This window comes from Macaca thibetana, chromosome 16 (assembly GCF_024542745.1).
Source record: "Macaca thibetana thibetana isolate TM-01 chromosome 16, ASM2454274v1, whole genome shotgun sequence".
NCBI lineage: Eukaryota > Metazoa > Chordata > Mammalia > Primates > Cercopithecidae > Macaca > Macaca thibetana.
In genome coordinates, this window is record NC_065593.1 from 58,877,510 (window position 1) to 58,899,317 (window position 21,808).

General features: G+C 52.9%; 2 protein-coding genes across 2 annotated transcripts in view; both read right to left on the reverse strand.

Annotated features, from left to right (window-relative positions):
* The window catches only part of BAIAP2 (BAR/IMD domain containing adaptor protein 2), a 318,844-nt gene that overhangs the window by 265,472 nt on the left and 31,564 nt on the right, over positions 1-21,808 (reverse strand). The gene's annotated exons all lie outside the window — the stretch shown is intronic.
* RPTOR (regulatory associated protein of MTOR complex 1) overlaps positions 1-21,808 on the reverse strand; it is a 425,447-nt gene that overhangs the window by 114,536 nt on the left and 289,103 nt on the right. Inside the window, exons 10-12 of the mRNA XM_050764125.1 lie at positions 19,128-19,203; positions 10,065-10,166; positions 1,674-1,757 (exon numbers count right to left, since the gene is read on the reverse strand). Coding sequence (XP_050620082.1) covers positions 1,674-1,757; positions 10,065-10,166; positions 19,128-19,203 — 262 coding nt within the window. The remainder of the gene's footprint in view (positions 1-1,673; positions 1,758-10,064; positions 10,167-19,127; positions 19,204-21,808) is intronic.

Below are 21,808 nucleotides of genomic sequence, written 5' to 3' on the forward strand. Positions count from 1 at the left end.
TCGCGTGTCATTCTCAGGGGACTCTGTCCTCAGAGGCAGGGGAGGGACAGTGTGGAGGGCACTGCCGCGTGGAGGATGCCTGGCCAAGTATGGCTGCACTCGACAGTCAGCGGTTTCTGCTGCGTCCTCATCTCAAAGCTGCTGGAATTTCACAGATATTCCAAAGGTATCCCTTTCCAATAAGTGAGGTCCCCTACAACCAAGACAGGAAGTGGTGCTGGGACCCAGGCCTGGGTTCCTTCCCCATGAAAGGCCACATTTAACAAGGAAAGAGCAGTTTCTCTGGTTCAGGTGCCTGGGCCCTCACCTGAGAGGCAAAATCTGTACCTGTGAAAATACCTCATTTATCCAGCCTTGGTTCATGTGTTAGCAAAATTGCCAATGAGCAGAAGCCTAACTCTTTAAAGGGAAGAAATTAGTTTTAAAATATTAATCTTAAACATGAACCTCTTTCTAAAATGTTATGAATACATGCTTCCTGTCTTCTTTGAGTGCCAGCAATACCACGCAGGCCTCTCCAGGATGGCAGAGTGACACCACCACGCACACACCGAGTGACCGAGTCACACCAGCCTCCTCCGATCACTCAAGCCCCGACTCTGTTACAAGCTATTTGTGGCCTCAGGCACCTGGAGTGAAAATGGCCCAGTGGTGAGTGCTGAATGATTCTTCCTAGTTTTGGATGTTTTCTCTCCTCCTTCGGTGCTGGACTATCAATTACCACTCTTTGTCAACATTATATGATGCAAATAAATACACCAGACCCCAGGTACTCACCACCCAGCTTCCGTGACAGCGGCTGCGCATCCACCGCCCCACTGCGCCACTCCCAAGCACAGTAAGTTAAGGCTCAGATGTCATGTGATTTCACTGGTGAATATTTAGTGTCTATCTCTAAAAAATTAGGTCTCTTTTATGAAAACACGATCCAGTACCATTACCACACCCAATAAAAACGAACAGTGATTCTTGAATAACATATAAATCCAGCTCCTATAAAATTTCTGATTGTTTTATGAGTATTCATTTTTGGAACTTCAACAGAACCAAGTAAGGTTTACTGTACACGGCAACTGGTCGTAGGTCTCTCGAGTTTCCTTGACTCTGCAGTTCCCTCTCAGCCTCCTTTAACTTTCCCCGTGAGTTATTTGTTAAGCACGTGTCGCTTCTTGATCCTGCCTCTGCCAGGCTTTTCTTTTAGTGGCCATCACTACTCTGCTATAGGATGAGGAACCAGACGAGCGTTTCCGAATTGTGCCTGCCATGACGGTGAGCAGACAGTGCTGAGGATCCAGACTCCTCCTGGGGGAAGCAGCAGCACGTGGCGGGCGCTGCGTCAGGCTCAGGGATGCCCTGCTCCTCCCCAGCGCTGGGCGGCCGCTCAGGAAAAGGTGACAAGCCAACACGCTCACGCCTATGTCTAACATCGGACGTACAGAGGGGCGACAACCCCAGAACCCCAAACGCCAGGCAGCACTGCAGGCTGCACGGGTACAGAGTGGGCTCCTTGAGGGCCTGAGGATCGACAGGACACCACCACGGCGGACACACTCGCCCTGGGTCTCACGGCTGCGGGTGGCTCTGGATCATGAAATACGTGCACAGACTGAAACACAGAGCCTAATTTCTGTCCCACCTCCCTCAGCCCCCAGGTTAATGAGGAAGGCACGTACCAGGCTCACTGCCCAGGGACCCAGGTCCAAAAATCTTCCAAGCAAGTCCAATGCTCTCAGCCGGTGCACTTGGCTTAACAGCACCTGGAAGAACAAGAAGAAAATGGTATCACTGCAAACCATACTGGTGTGCAGCCCCGAAACGCTGCTGCACGAGCTGCCAGCTTTGGAGCGGTCCGACCACAGTGCAGATCTGTCTGCTGCCTCAGTCACAGTTACCTAGAGCCGGTGCTCCTTTCCTTACAAGTTCATGCTTTTAGACAGGTGAAGAAAACATGCTTTATTCCTTTATTACACAGATAAAACACACTCAATGTAGATAATATTAGAACAAACATGTTTTAATTGCATTTAAAAAGCTAACTCGCTGGTGATATTTTGGTATACGAACCCAGGCATTGTTCTCTATGTCCACACTTCTCTTATTGATTCTGAACTAGATAATATGTGACTATATTTCTCAGCTCCTTTAACTAAATAACGCACCGTGAACATCGTTCATGTCACTAGGTATGTACTGACCATATCATTCCCAATGCCAGCACAGTACTTCCATTACACAAATGTACACAACTCTTTTAAACAACTTCCCCACTGAGAGATATTCAAATTATCATCAAAATGTTCCTACTTTTAAATTTTTTATTTATTTATTTTTGAGATAGGGTCTTGCTCCATTGCCCAGGCTAGAGTATAGATGCCAGATCATGACCCACTGCAGCCTCAACCTCCTGGGCTCAAGTGATCCTCCCACCTCACCCTTGAGTAGCTAGGACCACAGGTAGGTGCCACGATGCCTGGTTCATTTTTGTATTTTTTATAGAGATGGGGGTCTCACTACATTGCCCGTGCAGGTCTTGAACTTCTGGCTCAAGCAGTCCTCCTACCTCAGCCTCCCAAAGTGTTGGGATTACAGGTGTGAGCCATCACGCCTGGCCGAAATGCTGCTTTTATAAATAACACTGTGATCAATATCCTAATAGTTACATCTGCACACTCACACGATTTTTTTCCAGTAAGATAAATGTGGGTATTAAAAAGGTAAGGTCAGAGCATTGATACTTCAGTTACCAAATGACCGTGCGGCTGACCCCACTCACACTCTCGATGGCACCCAGCAGCGCTCACTGGGGTGTGACTCTGGACAAATTACTTAACATCGCTGAGCCTTGATTTACTAATTCATAAAACACATATAACACAACACCTGCCCGTAAGAGTTGCATTAAATTAAATAACAAATTTAAAGCTTGTGGGACAACACTAGCCCATATTACACTATGATTAGCCAACAGGACAGGGGAAAATACATCCTTTTCTTCTGGATTTCTTGGATTTCAAGGGGAGTACATTTTGCAGGTTGATGGGTCATTTCTGCAGTAAACTTGCCCTGCATGCCTTTAGTTTTCTACTTCAATATGTGGCTTTTACTTATTGACACGTCAAAGCTCCTTATAAATTAGAGTGGGCTTTGCCAGAGGTTTTGCGCTTCCTTTTTTTGTTATATCAAAGTTTCACACTTTTTTTTGAGACAAAGTCTCGCTCTGTTGCCCAGGCTGGAGTGCAGTGGCGTGATCTTGGCTCACTGCAAATTCCACCTCCTGGGTTCACGCCATTCTCCTGCCTCAGCCTCCTGAGTAGCTAAGACTACAGGTGCCCACCACCACGCCCGGCTAATTTATTTTTGTATTTTTAGTAGAGATGCCTGAACACACAGACCCCAGGAGGCCCTGACCTGGCCTCACTGGAGGCCTCGGAGGTTTTCCCTCCCCGCAGGAGAAGATGCACAGGACACAGCTGGGCAGCGGGTCCTGGAGGTGACGTGAGGGGGTTACCGCGTTGCAGGTAGAGAGGCTGGAAGAGCTCGGGTGTCTGAGGATGTACAGGCCATCGGTATGACTGAGGTCAGTGACAGGAAGGGGGTCGGATCAGGAAAGGCCCCGCAGACAGTGTGCAGAGAGGTCAGTTTGTCTTGAGATCCAGAAGCCACTGAGCGATGTTAAGCAGCAGTGACTGGTCCAGTGTGCGCGCTTTGGGGACAGGCCTGAAGCAGCAGTGACTGGTCCAGTGTGCGTGCTTTGGGGACAGGCCTGGCAAGAGGCTGGAAGTGGGGGAGGCAAGTAGAAGGGGGTGGGCTTGACCAGCGTGCTGAGATGGAGATGGGGAGGAACAGACTGTAGCGCTGGCCAGAGGCTGAGAGAAGAAGGGGTGAAGAAAAGCAAACTCTAGAAGAGAAGGTTTGGGATGAGTTTGGAAACCCTCAAGAGATGCAGGGAAAAGGGACAAGGAGGCCAGTGAGGGTGGAGGACAGGGAGGAGGGGAGAGGAGATGGCGGCCATCTGGGTTACGCTCCTGGGGGTCGGCCAGCACGACTTCCACGGAGGAGCCACCGAGTCAGGAGGATGGGCCCTGGGGGGCCGTGGAGACGGAGGAGCTTCCCTGTCGGGGGCGAAGAGCGCTGGCAGGGGGACAGGGAAGGTCACAGGTGGCAGCAAGAGGAGGGGGCTAGCCAGGCTGGAGGGGCAGCAGACAGGGTGCGGGGGGATCCCAGCATGTCCAGCCTTGGGGGCAGAGAAAGAGCAGTGGGAATGCGGCCTCACTTCCCTTCTATGTGCCTGGAGGCAGCTCCCACGCTGGGTTCACCATGGACCCAGGAGGGGCAGGTTTCCCGTGCTGGCGATGCTGAGAGTCTCCGATTAAGAGGCTGGGAAAGGAACGTGGGACTGCTCGCGGGATATGTGAGCTGGAACCGGATCCCTTTCCCGTGCTGAACCTGGGGGACGTCGCATGCCACTGCTGCCCAGAACTCGGGTTTGACGGGCCAGTCGGTGGAAAAGCACGGGCTCTGGGGCCGGCTAACCTGATGTTAACCCTGCCTCCATCTCTGCCCAAGTATTGGCTTAAATTCCTAACTTTGGGAAACTTCAATATCGTTATCAAGAAAAACAGAGACAACGGTACTTGACTTGGGCTTATTCTCAAAGTTCAGTGAGACAGAGTCCGCAAAGCGTCTAGCACAAAGCTGTGTGCACCAGGGTGCCCAGCGGATGTAAAGTCACCATCGTAGCATTTGGCTTCTGGATGTCTCCACCATCCAGGGTTTTGAGGACTGACTCTCTGTGTGTAGGGACAGTAGGCTGCCTGAGGCTCAAGTTTCTAGATGACCCAGGGAGAGGAGAGGAGGCAGGTCTCGCCATGGCTGCAATCATCAGAAATCAAAGACATCATCAGATCTAAAGCTTACAGAGATTGTTTTCTGATTCTCTTTGTTATTTCCAACACTGTAAACAGGGACAAGCCTCAGTTTCTAAGGTCAATAGTTGCAGAGCAAATGGAAGAAGTGGCAGGACGGGGTGAAGAGGTCTCATCAAGACCAGTTCCTGTTACTGTTTTACCAGGACACTAGCCTGGCACTAGAGGTCTCCTTGGAATGTGCTCCTTACAAACAACAAAAGCAAACGGGATGCTGATTCACAATCACTACCGCGACGTGGTCCTGAGTGTCGCACCGTAGGAGCTGCAGGTGCTGAAGAAACAACCGCTGGGGCCTTGGTGGCCCACCTTCCTGGGAGTCGGCGTCAGAGGTCTGTGGGCAGCACCGGGATTTGGTGCTGCAATTATTTCATTTGCAAAGAAACATCGTCAATAAAGAGTATTGCGGGAAATGTTAAGTACTGTTTTTTTTTTTTTCAAACATTACATCATCTCCTGCCACCTTTTGTTGATTTACATTTTTTAAAAACTGAAGTCAACAAAAAGCAAAGTTATTTTAAAAATAGGATTGGCTTTTAGGAAAATATGCCAATGTTGTTTTTGTACTTAAAAACAACAAAAACAAAAATCTCCTGTTTTGGACCATCCCAGGATCTATGGAAATTACAGAAGTAAATGATGGTGAGCTGAGTGACTTACTGAGATTTACTTTCCACCTGTGGTAACCCAAACTAAAGACTAACCATGGTGGCCAGCATGGTGGCTCTCGCCTGTAATCCAAACACTTTGGAAGGCTGAAGCTGGAGAATTGCTTGAGGCCTGGAGGTCGAGACCAGCCTGGCCAACATGGTGAAATCCCGTCTCTACAAAAAATACAAAAATGAGCCGGGCGTGGTGGCGCGTGCGTGCAGTTCCAGCTACTCAGGAGGCTGAGTCAGGAAGGTGGCTTGACCCCAGGAGCTGGAAGCTGCAGTGAGCTATGATCACACCACTGCAATCCAGCTGAGGTGACCAAATTAAAACAGAATTGCTAAGGCTGTCAAATTTCATTGGCCTTGTACACAAAGAGAGTGCTCAGACAGACATACTGGAAGAGCTGCTACATGAGAAAAGATTCTCCAGTTCCAGCCCTGGAATGACGGGTGCTGCAGGCCAGGGTGCCTGATGAGCGGGGCGATTTTGGAGTCCCCGATGTATATGGTATGTATAATATCACTCTAGTTTGTCATTCTGCTGTCACTTGATAATGATCCTGTAGTTTCAGACCCCACATTCTATTTGTAAAAAAAATGATGCACGGAGAGAGAGCAACTAGACTTCCTAAATGAAATGCTCATACTGATTTGTGACATCTAGGAAAAGGGACTAAAACTTCATCCTATAAAATCACTCTTGGCCAGGCGCGGTGGCGCACACCTGTAATCCCAGCTACTCAGGAGGTTGAGGCACAAGAATCACTTTAACCCAGGAGGTGGAGGCTGCAGTGAGCGGAGATCGCCCATCAGCAGAGGACTGGAGGAGGAAACTGCGGCATCTATGCATCATGGACTACTACTCAGCCAGAAAAAGAATGGAATCGTGTCTGTTACACCAACATGGGTGAAACAGGAGGCCATTACGCTCAGTGGAATAACTCAGACACAGAAAACCAACTGCTGCATGTTCTCACGTAGAAGTGAGTGGGAGCTAAACGATGGGCCCACAGGGACACACAGGTGGAATAACAGGCACTGGAGACTCCAGAAGGTGTGAGGGGCTGAGAAATTACCTATGGGGTACAATGTCCACTACGTGGGTAGCAGGTTCACACAAAGCCTAGACTTCACCACTACGCAGTGCACGCATACAAGAAACCTGCACCTGTATCCCCTGGATCTATTTAACAGAAAAAGGGCCAAGCAAATAAATGAACACATAAATATCACTGTCACCTTTCTCCTGAAAAACAAAGAAGAAAAGTCACTTTCTCTCCTCTCTTCCGTAACCTAAGTGCTCTTCATTCCCCTGCCTGGGCTTCCTGAGCCACCTGCGGGGGTGCACAAAGCAATGAGTTCCAGGCGAGCCACTGCAGACAGAGGGCAGACGCACCCCGCAGGCCATGAGAGTCCAGAGCGCCTCGTGAGAAGATGGCGTCCAATAGACACCATCAATCAAGGGAGTGGGCAAAACAGCAGTTTTTTTAAACATTGTATCTTCCTTCTTGTTCCTCTGTTGATTTATATTTTTAAAAGTCAGAGAGGATATTGAGGCTGGAAAGCAGGAAAGGCCTGTTCCACGCTCACATTTACAGGAGGGGCTGTGACTCAGCCGGGCCTGATGAGACACCACGCATGACCCTGGAGGGTCACCAGCCACTGCCTCTGGCTCAGGGACGAAGTGGCAGGGATTCGGAAAACCAGGAAGTGTGTAGCAACCCTTAAGTAATGTTTTCTGACTTGCCAAGGCACTAGAAAATAACTTAAGGATTACAGGGTTCCAGACTTTGGCAAAAATAAAGGCTCTGAAGAGAAAGAGCGGGGAAGTGAGCCGAGTTAATGAGAAACAAGCCAGCCCCGGGGGATACGTCAAATGAAGCTGATACCCCATTACACTTCATCTTTCCCTACTTTCTCGTTAAGTGTAGGTCTGCCCATTGATCCCGGCTGGGCACAGCCAGGAGACAGACCCTCCAGAAAGAGGAGGAACCTGCCGCTCACACCTGCTGGAAAACCACGTGGGAAATGCCCCACGCCCCAACCGGGGCTGTCTTCGCATACGTCAGCGTCAGAAAGCTGCCTCCAGCAGGTCTTCTCCTTCCTTGAGGGAGTGTGGGTGGCCAAGGGAACATTGAAAGAAATCAAGAGAAGGCCATTTACAAAAAGATTATTTGCCAGACCCCAAAAAACTGGATGAAACATGCTTGGCATCGGGCCCTGCTTTGGAGAGGGCCGATCTTACTCCAGCACACTGCTCAAATAGTAGGAAGGTCAGTAGGAGAGCCAGTGTCTTCTGAGGGACATCTTGGTGACCCAGGTGACCAACAGAAGCCGTGGGGCCCAGCATGGGCAACCCATGGTGCCACTACCCCTGGTCATCCATGGCCCACACAGCCAGCCACCGTCCTGCACTCATGGGAAGGGAAAACGCGGGCTTCTGTCAAATGTTTGGTTCCTTTGCTGCTATCACTGCATGTTCTTGGTTTTGAACATGAGCCGGTTTATTTGTTTACACCTCACTCTACAATCTCAGGATAGTCTTAAATGAATCTAGGTACATACAGGAGGAACTGTAATAATGTCTGTATCCTTTTTACAATGTCCAGAAAGCAGCCGTCAGAATGTAGCAACAGCAGCTGAAATACACACTGTGAAATGTGGTACGATGATGTTTTATTTTGTAGAGATGGAGTCTCCCTGTTGCCCAGGCTGGCCTTGAACTCCTGGGCTCAAGTGATCCTCCCCGGCCTTGGCCTACCGAGGAGCTGGGACCATGACACCAGGGCAGCCAGCTGGCACACTGGTTCTTTGCTGCCCTCCTGAGACAATGCCAGCAAGGACAGGCCGGCGGTAACGTCTTCAGCACATCCAAGTGCACCGTTCCTTCTCCCAACTTCTCTTTCGCTGGCTGAGATTCTTGGGGCAAAGTCCTGAACGAGGTGAAGCCTCAGTCCTACAGCGCGCCTGTGACGCTGGCTGCCACTGCTGCAGCACAGACTGAACGGCGGAAGGAAAGGCTGCTGAGGCCATGGCTGTGATGGAGATAAACTGGCCCCAGTTTTCTAAATGATCTCTCAGAGGCGGGATGAACACCTGGTCTAGTGAAGATTGGTGTGCTGTCCGTCAGTGTGGTGAGCGGCCCTAACCTGAAGGTGTGAGCTTTGGAAGGAAGCAGGGCAGGTGGGGGGTGCCACTCACGGCCCTCTCCACGGAGGCAACGCCACCCAATCTGCTTTCTGGGAAGGCGAGGACCCCACTCTGCCGACTGTCAGAACTCAGCACCGTACGGGAGGTGGGGCTCTTCCTCTGTGTGTGGGGAGTCACTCAGCTTTAAACCAAAAAAGGCGGGGCCTGCTCATTCCCTGCCTGCTGCTGGGCAGTCCCTCTGCACGGCCACGCACAGCTTCTTGCCGAAGTCCAACCGCACCACGCCAATCACAAAAACACTTTTCCAGCTTTTAAATTGAGTTCTTAGACCTTGATAGCTACACTGACCAGTGGATTTTAAACTCCTTTGTTTTTTTTTTTTTTTTTTTTTTTTTTTTTTTTTTTTTTGAGACAGAGTCTCGCTCGTCACCCAGGCTGGAGTGCAGTGGCGCAATTCAGATGCAAGCTACACTGACCAGTGGATTTTAAAGCTCCTAATTTTTTGTATTTTTAGAAAACGGGGTTGACCCAGCCCACACACCTCCCCACAAACACTCATTCACTGAAACAAAAGTTCTGTGGGATCTTTCTAACCTCACTACCTGTGACGAACTCTTCAATTTCCGTGGCCTCCCAACCCCCAAACCGGTCACGGTCTGCATGTGAACGGCACTGACACGACACAGGCCCTGTGGGCGCTGGCATCTGAAGGGCGTGCCCCAAAAGGGCCTATTTGTTACAGCAGCCGTGACAGCCCCATGTAAGGGAAGGGCTGCCGGCTTCTGGGTCTGTGAGCTTCAGGGCATAACCGACGGGGCTGGGCTACAAAGCCCGCTCCACCCACTCCCGCCGGTCAGCATCTGCTCAGGGAGCCTCCTCCCTCCTCTCCCAGCATTCACTGCCAGCTCCTGTCCTTTCCAAGAGAAGCAGGCAGCGGTGTTGAGAGCCCGCGCTGAAGCAAAGCCCATCTGTAGCAGAATCTCAGCAATTCCTAAAGTGGAAATGGTAGCCAGGGGAGAGGGGGATGGTGGACTGGCTGATGACTCCCCAGTCCCAAAGTGACACTTAACTGAGGGTGGAGGAGGCAAATCAATGGCTTTAGAGGAAACCCTTTAGGAATCAATGTACGATCAGCCTAGTGACTCCTGATTGGATCTGTGTGATCCGTTCACCCAAATGCCACCTGACCCACGTGCCATCATCTTCGGGCAGAGGGGCTAGGAGGTCACCGACCCACAGGGCTCAGTGAGACAGAAGGCACTCCTGGGGGCTGTGCAGGCATCTGGTTTCCTTCCTGTGGGACCTCGGCAGTCTGGCCCGGTCTGAAGAAACTCACCTGCAGGACGATGGGCAGCTGTTCCGGTGGGTTCCGGTTCTCCACGCCCATGGTGAGCCACACCTGGAAAGCGGTCAGCTGCTCGGCGAAGAACGGGCTGTGCTGCAGGGCAAGCAGAGAAGGTGCTCGTTAGGGCCACGTTCCCAGACAGCCTGGTCTTGCCCACCCCTGCCACCTGCCGAGCATCCAAACCTTCACAAAGGGCCCACCCCACAGGGCTGTGAGCATGCCAGGCATCTGAGAAGCGGGCGCTCTGGGCATGCCACAGAGGGAGAGTCTGCGGGGTGTGCAAAGGGACCAGAGACAGGCAGGAGACGGGAGCAGCTGAGGATGACTCCAAGGTTTGGCCGGGGCACCGAGCTGCGGCTGCAAGAGGAGTGTGCTGGGAACCAGCCATGGACACGTGGCACTCATGACAGTGGCTGGACAAGGGAGTGAAGACACCGGGGGCAGAGGACCCCATGAGCGTGTGGATCAGCAGGCAAGTCTGGCTGGGGACACGCTTGGGAGTCACGGTGTGTGAATCTTTTTTAAGTTAAGTGAGAAAGGAAAGGGACCCAGGACGGAGCCTCTGCTATGGAGACCAACGAGATGAGCTGGGGCCGCAGAGGGGCCAGTGAGAGCCCAGCCATGGAGGGAAAGCAGAGCTCAAAGGTCTGGACGCCAGGGAGCAACGTCCAGGGCAGAGCCACAAACCAGCCCTGGGCCAGGCGAGATGGGGAGGAGAGCTGACTGGGCCCTGGATCAGCAGCGAGAACGCTCTGGAGTTGGGCATAAGCGTAGCCAGAGTGGGTTTGAGACAGGGGTGAATTCGGTTTTGGGTGCAAAGGGGAAGAAGAGAGGCAGGTAGTGGCTGGAGAGGGACGTAGGGTCAGGAAATGCTTTTTGTAGATGTGGAGTAATGGGCACAGGAAGCCGGTGAGAAAGACCCAGCTGGGGGCACGGAGGGTGGGGAGAGGCTGCTGGAGGGGCTTCCTCGGGCTGGCTGGGGGACAGGACTGGATGCACAGGCTGGGCTGGAAGAGCAGGGCCACTCCCCAGGGGAACCAGGCAGGGGGCAAAGCCAGAGGGCCCAGATGCAGAGAAGTTGGGGGAAGGCGGGAGGGCCCGGCAGAGGCGCTTGCGCAACTGCTGATTGTTTCCTCAGCGAAATGGGAAACGAGGGTGCTCTCTGGAGTGAGGGTGGGAGAAGCGGTTGCAGCTGGACAGGGAAGGCATGCAGGTGAGGGAGACCAAAAAAATGCGTGGGGTCAGAATGTCAGGCAGCAGCAGGGCCCCACGAGGGGGTGACATGAGTTCTCTGTGGGCCACGCCGGCTGGGCCTGGGCTCCCGGTTAGCCCAGCCATGCGCGTGCAGGCACAGAGTGGAGGGGATTCGCTTGGGTGCCGTGGAGCAGGGGGGCAGCAGGGCTGCTGGGCCCGCGGCTGGAGAGTGTGAAGGCCGCAGGGGAGGCTGCTGTCGGAAGGTCTGGGAACCGAGCGGCCAGGCCGGAGCAGTCCGGCCTGATTCCCTTCCGGAGAGTCACTTCCACTTAACACACAGCTCTGCCTTCCCCGAGCCCCAGACACAAAGAATTAAAAAAACAAAAACAAAACAAAAAAACCAACCCAACCACCAGCCTCTCTCCCCCATCCACTATCCTCTCTTCCCCGTGTTGTTTGATTTTGCTCAGGGGGAAGGTGGGTGGCCACAGTTGGAGGTGCGTGTCCCTGTGAGAGGAGGTCGGGAGGAACCCTCCCTCCGCTCATCTGGCCAGGGCTGCCTGTGCCCCTGGGTTCCAGTGAATGTGGACACACGCGGACAGGCGAACGCCAGGAGCAGGGCAGGTGCCTCTGTGAGCCCAAGTCCAAGAGTGCTCTCGGCAGCCTCCACAGAGTCCCCTGGCCCCACCTCAGAAGTCAGCCGAGAACATTCACTACGTAGGAATCTGTGCTCCTGTGCAGCCAGCTTACAGAAACTTAATCACAACTGGAGGGCAACCTGTGGAGTTGGCATGAAGCCCCCAAAGTGATTTTCCTGTTTTCAAGTGCGAATTATTCATAAATCGGTTAAAAAATATCTCGTTAAGTACCCGCCCCCCCCACATCCCGTGAGAACGTCGTTCTCCTGAGTTAGAGAAGGCTTGAGTCTGTGAATGGAAGTCAGGTAATTCAGATAATTACACCTCTTCTTTCTTTCTTTCGCGTTAGCTTTGCCTGACGGATTTTCACATCTTCCTCGCTGCTGGAGTCACCACTCCAGGCAGAAAGAGAAAAATTCCTGACTCTTCACCTCAAACTGACAAGAAAGGAAAAGCACACCTTTGCCCGGCAGGTGCGTGGTGAGGTCTGTGCAGCTCCCTAAAGCCAAGGGGAGGCTGACAAAGTAGAGCCACCGCCCACGGAAGAGTGGCCAGCACTTTATATGATGTTCCAGAAAACATGTCGAGAGCGGCCCGTGTCTCTACCCACGATTCACAGGGCTGATGTTTTGGGCCAAATCTTGAGATTTCCTCTACCCCATGAAGAGCTCCTGAGCTGGCCCCTGTGTGCAGGGGAGCGGAGCCCATTCAGCGGGACGGAGAGCTCACAGGTCCCGCTGGGCTGAGTGTCTGGGTTGCCTGGCCACAACCACACACCTGGCTCTCCCAGGGCGATTCTGATGCCAGGAGTTTGCTCTGCTGTCAGCCTGTGTGCCAGGCAGTTTGGCATATTCTAAACACAGGGGCAGCAGACTGAAAATGGGAAGGCTGGCTGAGAGGCTGAGAGCCTCTGAGTCGCACCTCAGTGGAACCCGTCCGGCTGGACTTCTGCTACCATCAACCTGAGCATACCTGCCGCCTTTCTCACCATCCAGACATCCTGAGACGGCTGCTCTCCGTCCTGACAGTGGCACAATACATTTGCCACTTACAATGAGCTTGCTGCTTAAAGAGGGTAACAGTTCACTGCCAAGGGACATTCTGCCCCTCTGTACGGCTCTGTAGGGACATTCTACCCCCCTGTACGGCTGCTCGGTTTGCAGAAGGGTTCCCTTTAATACCCCCAAGAAAGTCAATTAGCCCAAGCTTTCTACTGCAGGGGAATCATTCTGGCTTCTCCTCCTATCCCAGTAAACCTTTTTTTTTTTTGAGACAGAGTCTCACTCTGTTGCCCAGGCTGGTGTGCAGTGGCACGATCTTGGCTCACTGCAACCTCTACCCCTGGGTTCAAGCAATTATCCTGCCTCAGCCTCTGAAAAACCTCAATCTTGATAGGGTTCTACGTCACTGTTAATAGAGAAAAATCAGAAAGTGAAATTTTAAACGATACCATTTACAACTACGTTGAGGGAGGAGAAGGCTCCATATTGTAGAGGTGGTGACTTCTCCCAAATCAATCTGGAGATTAATTGTAATCTCAGGGAAAATCCAGCAGGTTCTTTGCAGAAATTAACATACTGATTGTAAAATTCACATGGAAATGCAAAGGACCAAAAGTAACTGAGGCAACCTCGGGAAAAAAACCAAGTTGTGGGACTTAGTCTACCAGCTTAGAAACTGTCGTGTAGAGCCTGTCATTACAACTGCGTGGTGCTGGTGCAAGGAACAAGAGAGCAAAGGACAAACGAGGGAACAGAGGCAGCCATGTGGACATGGTCCTCGGTGCAAATGAGGGAACAGAGGCAGCCACGTGGACACGGTCCTCAGTGCAAACCCCACCAGTAAGCCAAGCATTCACGGGGGATGTGAACTGTGAGCAGATGCAGGTCCAGATGTGACGGGAAACACACAGGCTGCTAGCTCAAAGAGCGTAGCGTCTGCTCAGAATGCTCATCGCAGAGGAAATAAAGGTTTCATAAAACCGGATACTAAAGGCCCAAACCATAAAGGACAAAAATTTGACTAATTAGATTTTGTTAAAATAAGGACATTCTGTTCATCAAGAAAAAACTTTAAAAAGTGAAACTCCACAGAGCAAAAAAGTTATTTGTGATAGGTGACAAACGATTTGTATTTGGAATACACACAGAACCACTACGGATCAGTAATAGATAACACACAAGAAAAATGGCCAAAAGTCAAACAATTTACAAAAGAAGATATTCGAATGGCCAATAAAAATATGAAACAATGCTCTATTAACCATCAGGGAAATACACGATTAGCTCTGAAGGAAATACCTTTTCATACTGAACCATAATAGCCAAACAAATAAATAGCAGCTAAAACTCTCGAATGCTGCAGGCAGGAGTGTAAACTGACTCAGCCACTTTGCAGAGCGCTCTGGCAGCATCTGTTGAAGCTGAATATGGGCAAACCCTGGGACCCCGAAGGGTCACTCTGAGAAACGTGCAGGAGGGAGCAACCCTGAACAGGAGGACAGCCAGGAAGGGGAGGCCTTGGCCTCAGGCACAAAATTGGCGCTAGCAGGTGGGGTACCAAAAAAAAAAATCAGTATTCAAGACAAATGATATTTCAGTGCAATATTTACAAAGATACAAATTAATGCAAAAATCCATACTGAACAAGATATCAACATTTCAAAGGGAGGACCAATATCACAGAATTTCCTTTTGTCTCAGGCTCTGATGTGACACAGTCTGGCTCTAGCCAGCACTGTTAGTGAGGACTGAAAACTGAAAACGCCCAGTGGCCCTAGAAGGGACACATGAATGTTGGGACACTCAATGGCGTCCACCTCGCAGTGAGTGTGAGCTGTGGTGTGGTGAGCGTGAGTTGTAGTGCGGTGAGAGTGAGCTGCGGTGTGGTGAGTGTGAGCTGTGGCATGTGAGCTGCAGTGCCGTGTGAGCTGTGGTGCAGTGAGAGTGAGCTTCAGTGTCGTTGAGTGTGAGCTGTAGTGTCGTGTGAGCTGTGATGCTGTGTGAACTGTGGTGCAGTGAGAGTGAGCTGCGGTGCAGTGAGTGCGAGCTGCAGTGCCATGTGAGCTGCAGTGCAGTGTGAGCTGTGGTGCCATGAGAGTGAGCTGCAGTGCAGTGTGAGCTGTGGTGCCATGAGTGTGAGCTGTGGTGCAGTGTGAGTTGCAGTGCAGTGAGAGTGAGCTGTGGTGCAGTGAGAGTGAGCTGCAGTGCTGTGTGAGCTGTGGTGCAGTGAGTGAGCTGCGGTGCCGTGCAAGCTGCAGTGCAGTGTGAGCTGTGATGCCATGAGAGTGAGCTGCAGTGCTGTGTGAGCTGTGATGCCATGAGAGTGAGCTGAGGTACCATGAGAGTGAGCTGTGGTGCAGTGTGTGAGCTGTGATGCAGTGAATGTGAGCTGCAGTGCTGTGTGAGCTGCAGTGCTGTGTGAGCTGCAGTGCAGTGAGAGTGAGCTGCAGTGTTGTGTGAGCTGCGTTGCCATGTGAGCTGCAGTGCAGTGAGTGTGAGCTGCGGTGCTGTGTGAGCTGCAGTGCAGTGAGAGTGAGCTGTGGTGCCATGAGAGTGAGCTGTAGAATAGTGAGAGTGAGCTGTGGTTCCGTGTGAGCTGTGGTGCTGTGTGCGATGCAGTGCGGTGAGAGTGAGCTGCAGTGCGGTGTGAGCTGCAGTGCGGTGAGTGTGAGCTGCGGTGAGAGTGAGCTGCATCGTGGTGAGAGTGAGCTGTGGTGCGGTGTGAGCTGTAGTGCGGTGAGCGTGAGCTGCGGTGCAGTGAAAGTGAGCTGCGGTGCGGTGTGAGTTGCAGTGTGGTGCGAGCTGCGGTGTGGTGAGTGTGAGCTGCGGTGAGAGCTGCATCACGGTGAGAGTGAGCTGTGGTGCGGTGTGAGCTGCAGTGCGGTGAGCATGAGCTGCGGTGCGGTGTGAGTTGCAGTGTGGTGCAAGCTGCGGTGTGGTGAGTGTCAGCTGTGGCGCTGTGTGAGCTGCAGTGTAGTGAGTGAGCTGTGGTGCCATGAGTGAGCTGTAGAATAGTGAGAGTGAGCTGTGGTTCCGTGTGAGCTGTAGTGCTGTGAGTGTGAGATGCAGCGGTGTGGTGAGAATGAGTTGTGGTGCGATGAGTGTGAGCTGCAGTGCGGTATGAGCTGTGGTGTGGTGTGAGCTGTGGTGAGAGTGAGCTGCAGTGCGGTATGAGCTGTGGTGTGGTGTGAGCTGTGGTGAGAGTGAGCTGCAGTGCGGTATGAGGTGTGGTGCAGTGTGAGCTGCAGTGCGGTATGAGCTGTGGTGTGGTGTGAGCTGCGGTGCGGTGAGAGTGAGCTGCAGTGCGGTATGAGCTGTGGTGTGGTGTGAGCTGTGGTGAGAGTGAGCTGCAGTGTGATATAAGGTGTGGTGCAGTGTGAGCTGTGGTGAGAGTGAGCTGCAGTGCGGTATGAGCTGTGGTGTGAGCTGCGGTGAGAGTGAGCTGCTGTGCGGTATGAGGTGTGGTGCAGTGTGAGCTGCAGTGCGGTGAGAGTGAGCTGCGGTGCAGTGAGTGTGAGCTGCGGTGCGGTATGAGCTGTGGTGCAGTGTGAGCTGCAGTGCGGTATGAGGTGTGGTGCAGTGTGAGCTGCGGTGCGGTGAGAGTGAGCTGCAGTGCGGTGAGTGTGAGCTGCAGTGTGGTATGAGCTGTGTGGTGTGAGCTGCGGCACGGTGAGTGTGAGCTGCAGTGTGGTATGAGCTGTGATGCAGTGTGAGCTGCAGTGCGGTATGAGGTGTGGTGCAGTGTGAGCTGCGGTGCGGTATGAGGTGTGGTGCAGTGTGAGCTGTGCGGTGAGAGTGAGCTGCAGTGCGGTATGAGCTGTGGTGTGGTGTGAGCTGCGGTAAGAGTGAGCTGCAGTGCGGTATGAGCTGTGGTGTGTGAGCTGCGGCGTGGTGAGTGTGAGCTGCAGTGCGGTGAGAGTGGGCTGCGGTGCAGTGAGTGTGAGCTTACTCAAACAATGCTGAGTGACAGCGGGCAGGCACAGAGACTACACCCTGTGTGACTCCATGCATCCGAGCACAAAACTGGGCAGGAAAGTGGCCACTGCTGGGGAAGGGAGGAGCTAAGAGGGGCGCCGAGGGGGCTCATGGGCGCTGCTTGATTTGGGTGTGATTCCACGAGTATGCTCAGCTTAAAACTTCACCAAGCTGTACATGTATGATGTATACACTTTTCTACGTGTAAGTTATACCTCCAATAAGATAAAAACAAAAAGAACCTAGTGTGTGGTCCACGTCAGTTATCCCCGGCTTGTCCTGACACCCCAACATGGTGAAATCATTCCCAAATGCAGAATATTGATTCTAGTAGTTTAGCATAGATAAAGTAAAATCCTTGAAAAGATACTTGGCAAAGATACCTGGCACGGAAACCTAAGTATCCGTTTAGAAAGAGCACACACGCAAATAGAAACTGCATTATTTTATAGAAAAGCAGATTGTCCTGATCTCTTAGAAGTACTGAGTGAAGTCAGCCCGGAGTACAGAAAGGCCAGTTTCCCGAAGGTTTCCAAAGATCTGTTTGCGGCAACAGGCCCGTAGCTCTTCGGAAGAGCGCAGGCACTCCGGGGCCACTCTGGCAGGTGGAGGGTGGGCAGGCGGCGTCTGTGAAGGTTTGCCACTCTGCAGGAGACCCTGTCATTGCCCCCAAGGTTTGTGGTCCAGCAGGGAGGGCGGGAAGGCCTTTGTCGAGAAGCCCAATGTTGATGCCAAGCACATGTGGGGAGCTGGCTTCGGCCTCATGGTTTAAAATGCGGGGCGGTCTGCAATGCCCTTGAAAATGCATGAATACAAAGACGGGGCAGAAGTAAGTGGTGGGCATGGGGTGCTCACTGTAAATTTCTTCCAGCTTTGCTGTAGGTTTGAAAATTTGCACAATCAAATGTTACCAAAAATCAAGCAATAAGGGGAGGGTAACAGAAGATTATAAAGAGAAGAAAACCCTCTGAAAAAGGCCATTTTCCCAGTAATGCCATCCGTGGGGACATGTCAAAATCATCTGAGGAGTTAAAACACCCCACACAGGCACACCACACACACTTCATGCACACCCACACACGTGTGCACACGCATGCATGCACACCCAGGCTCCTGACTGCGTGTGTTAGAAGCTTCCCCGACGGCTGTGATGTGCACTAAAAGTTAAGTCTGGGCAGTAGACGGAACCCTTCCTGACCATCGGTGCCTCTGCCCTGGACTGGAGGGTGACGCTCTCACATCAGTGATAGCCGGCTCTGGGGCAGTGGCCTGCACATGAATTCCCAAGGGCCCTGTGCTGGGCTCTGTCCAAAGCACTTTTCCTACATTAACTCACTCTGTCCTCCCAGCGCCCCTGGGGTTGGATACCACCGTAATCCCTCCCTTAAATGAGGAGACCGTGACACAGGAGGCGACCAAACTTGCCCTCGGTGGCACAGCTAGGCTCCGTGGCTCTGAGGCCTGATGCGGTGGTGTCTCAGGCACGGCCCCAGTGGGAGGCGGGGATGTTGGTCCCCTCCGGCCTCTGCCCAGGCTGCTGCCCCCCGATCCCCGGCCTCCCCATGTCTACTGCACGTACTGATTCCTCCCTTGCATTCTGCGTGGATGTGAGAGGCTCCTCTTCCCTCACAGGTTTCTGGAGGGCAAGGCGTCTGTCTTATTTATCTATTTTCAGACTCGAAGCCTCACATAAGGCAAAAGCTCATTAAGAAACCACGAGGGGATCCAAGAGAGCTGCTGCGAAGGCCCGGGGCCACCCTCACTCGCAGGTGCTGTGACTAAGCCAAGATTCCGCCCTAGGTAGCTCGGCTCTCCAGCGCCCGTGCAGTGTGGCTGGGGGCAGAATGCCCCTCCAGGGCTCAGCACCAAACCCTCTGTGGGGCACTGTCCCACAGGGCTGAGTCAGAGGACTGGGGGAGACCCACAATGCGTCTGTGGCGAAAAGGCCAGAAAGTGTAACATGATCACCACTCACAGGGAGTACGTCTGCATTAAGAAAAGCGGATCTGTAATAGCAAAATTTAGATAGGATTGTTTTAAAAGTTCATTCTTTCAAAGTCTAACTTTAAACCCTGGTTGACTCGATGTTTTAAACTCTGGCAACTACATCTTTTCCAGGCAGGTAAACAAAATCTCTGACACCCGAGAGTCCTGGGCGCCACCCCCATTCTGGGGGCTTTGAAGTCCAGGTGCCCAGAGAAGCGGCTGCCGCCGCGGACGCACAAGACGCCCTTGGAGGGACTCACCCGAAACGCAGTGCCTTCCTCGATGATCGTCGGCAGCTGGGACAGACAGATGTCGACAGCCAGGTCCCAGGCTTGCCTGCGGAGAGAACAAAGGAACACCCACTGAGCACTGTGGACGGGCTTCCATACGAGGCCACTTCACGGGGCACAGGAGGAGCCAGCTGAGCGTGGGCAGCAAGGGTCTGGGCAGAGGCCATGGCAGCTGCTGGGCGGCATGTTTATAGTCTCACTGCTGTTCAGCCTCGGGCTGCAGAAGACGTCCGAGGGGTGGCCAGGGGAGAGCGCAGGCGGGAACGCTGGTGCTGCCAGCATTCTCACCATTTTGTTTGTCACATTTTTTCTCTTTAAAATAAAATGAGAAAAACGCCTGGGAAAAAGACACGAATGCTTCCCATTTTCTGCTGTGGCTTCTGACTGTGACTTGAACCCAAGTAGCAGCAGCCCATGTGTTCCAAGCAGCTGCGGTCCCTGCACAGGCTCTGATGGGGCAGCGTCCTGGAGGGTGTGGGAGAGACACTGGGGCCAGGCCAAAATGCCCCATCAGGAGGGGTCAGCGTGCAGTCAGGGAAAGCGGTCCTGGCAGTCAGGGCTGAGCTCTGTGCTATGATGGTGCCGTCGGGCCCATCCCCGTTCCTTCTCTGCCTCCCCTCCACTGCTCCCTGGTGTGGACGGCCACCTGCTCAGTCAGTCCCTGCCGCCTCCCCGTGGGTCTCACCAGGCACCCTGCAGTCTGGGGTCTCCTCCCATGCATAGAGCTGCTCCCTGCAAGCCACAGTGGCTCCACAGACCACCCGGGTGATGTGCTTCCCCTGTCGAGACTCCTTGTCATAGTAACCGACCACACTGTCCCTCTTGAGTTCTCCCTCTTGGACATTACGAGGCTTTCTCCTCCGGCCTCCCTCCCGTCACAGTGAACACGAGACAGCCTCCTCCCTGGGCTCCCGACCCCGTCCTTCAGGACCGTGCCGCTGCAGCTTCCACAGCCCTCTCCTTGCCTGCTCTCATCCTTGCTCAGGGCGCCCACTGCCACCTGCTCACTGACACCCCCAGACACTATTTAAAACAGCCTCACACCTCTCTCCAGAGCTCCACACCCCGATTCTATCGTAGGACCAGCCCGCAGTTTGAATTGGACTTAACACCTCCAGGCCAATTCCTGGGATTCCCAGGTGTAGGCAACAGCCTTACGGGGCACCCCCAGCCACCATCACCATTGCCACCTTCCTAATGTGGCCTTGCCAGAGTCTCGGTGTTGTCCTAACAGCCCCCTCCCAATGGGCCCCTCTGCCAGCACCTCCGTCCAGGCCAGCTGCCCTGTGAGCTTTCTCGGAGGCTCTAACACGGCACCCCTAAGCCCTTCTGTGGCTCTGGCCTTCTTGTGGTACCCCAGGCCTGGCACACCCCAGCACCTCCGCCATCTCTGGCCCTGTGGCGGAGGCACAGCAGCTGCCTGACTGACCCCTGCTTTGTGTCAGCTGCTCTACAAGGACACTGTGCGGAAGACGTGATCATGAGACCGTTTCATCCCAGAGAGACAGAGCCACGTGCTGAATTACAGACATCCCGCAGGTGCCCTGGCATCCAGCCGTACCCAACTTCTTTCCCAGTGCCAGGCACATAGCCGGCTTTCAATAAGCATTGGCTAAACGAGTGGGGGCGAGCAGGAAAGTACTCTCTGTGCATGAGCAGACCTGTGTGAGTTTCGAAAAGGAGAGAGGGAAGAAAAGAAGGTTTGACCGCGAGCCACGAGCCTGGGCTCTGCTCCCAGCTCTGCTGCCCACTAGCTCCGGCCCAGGGAGCGGCCCAGGGAGCTGCCTTGTCCAGAGGATGAGGGCCTGGCCAGGCAGCCTGTGTGGGAGGCCGCTTGGTGAAATTCAGCATGTGGCTCTGGGGCCTTGGGCATGTGGCTCTGTCTCTGTAGGATCCGTGTCACCATCTGTGAAACGGACTCTTGATCATGTCTCCCTCACGGGGTCCTTGTAGAGCGGCTGACACAAAGCAGGGGTCAGCGAGAGGCAGCTGCTGTCCCCCCACCACAACATCCAACATGAACTCTAAACTGGAAGTGAATAATCACCTCACTCTCGGCACGGCCACAGAGCACTGTCTTGATTTCCACGGATACAGGTTGAATATCTCTTTTCTAAAATGCCTGGGACCGGAAGTGTTTTTGGATTTCCGGTATTTTCAGGTTTTGGAATATTTGCATATACATAATGAGATCTCATGGGGACGGGACCCAAGTCTAAGAGCAAACTCCATTTATGTTTCATATGCCTCTTACACACACAGCCTGAGGCGAATTTTACACAGTTTTGTGCATGAAATAAAGTGCGCCCGTGAGGTCGGGAGGGGAACTGTCCACCTGTGGCAGCACGGTGGCCCTCACAGAGTTTTGGATTTTGAATCATTTTGGATTTTTGAATTAGGGATGCTCAACCTTCATGGTAGGGATGGAGGAAGGACAGCAACCCCTTCAGCCCTACTCTCCCTTTCTACTAGAAATACGTTCCTTGTGGAAACCCAGTGACGGTCAGTATCACGGATTCTGCTTCTAGCACTGCGCTCTCTTCTCCTGGGTAATTTTCTAAGAGACTCGAGGACTCTGTTATTTTTTAGGCTAATGACACTCCGTGCTGCCATGTCAAAGGGCATATTTTCTCAATGTCTTAGTAAAGGAC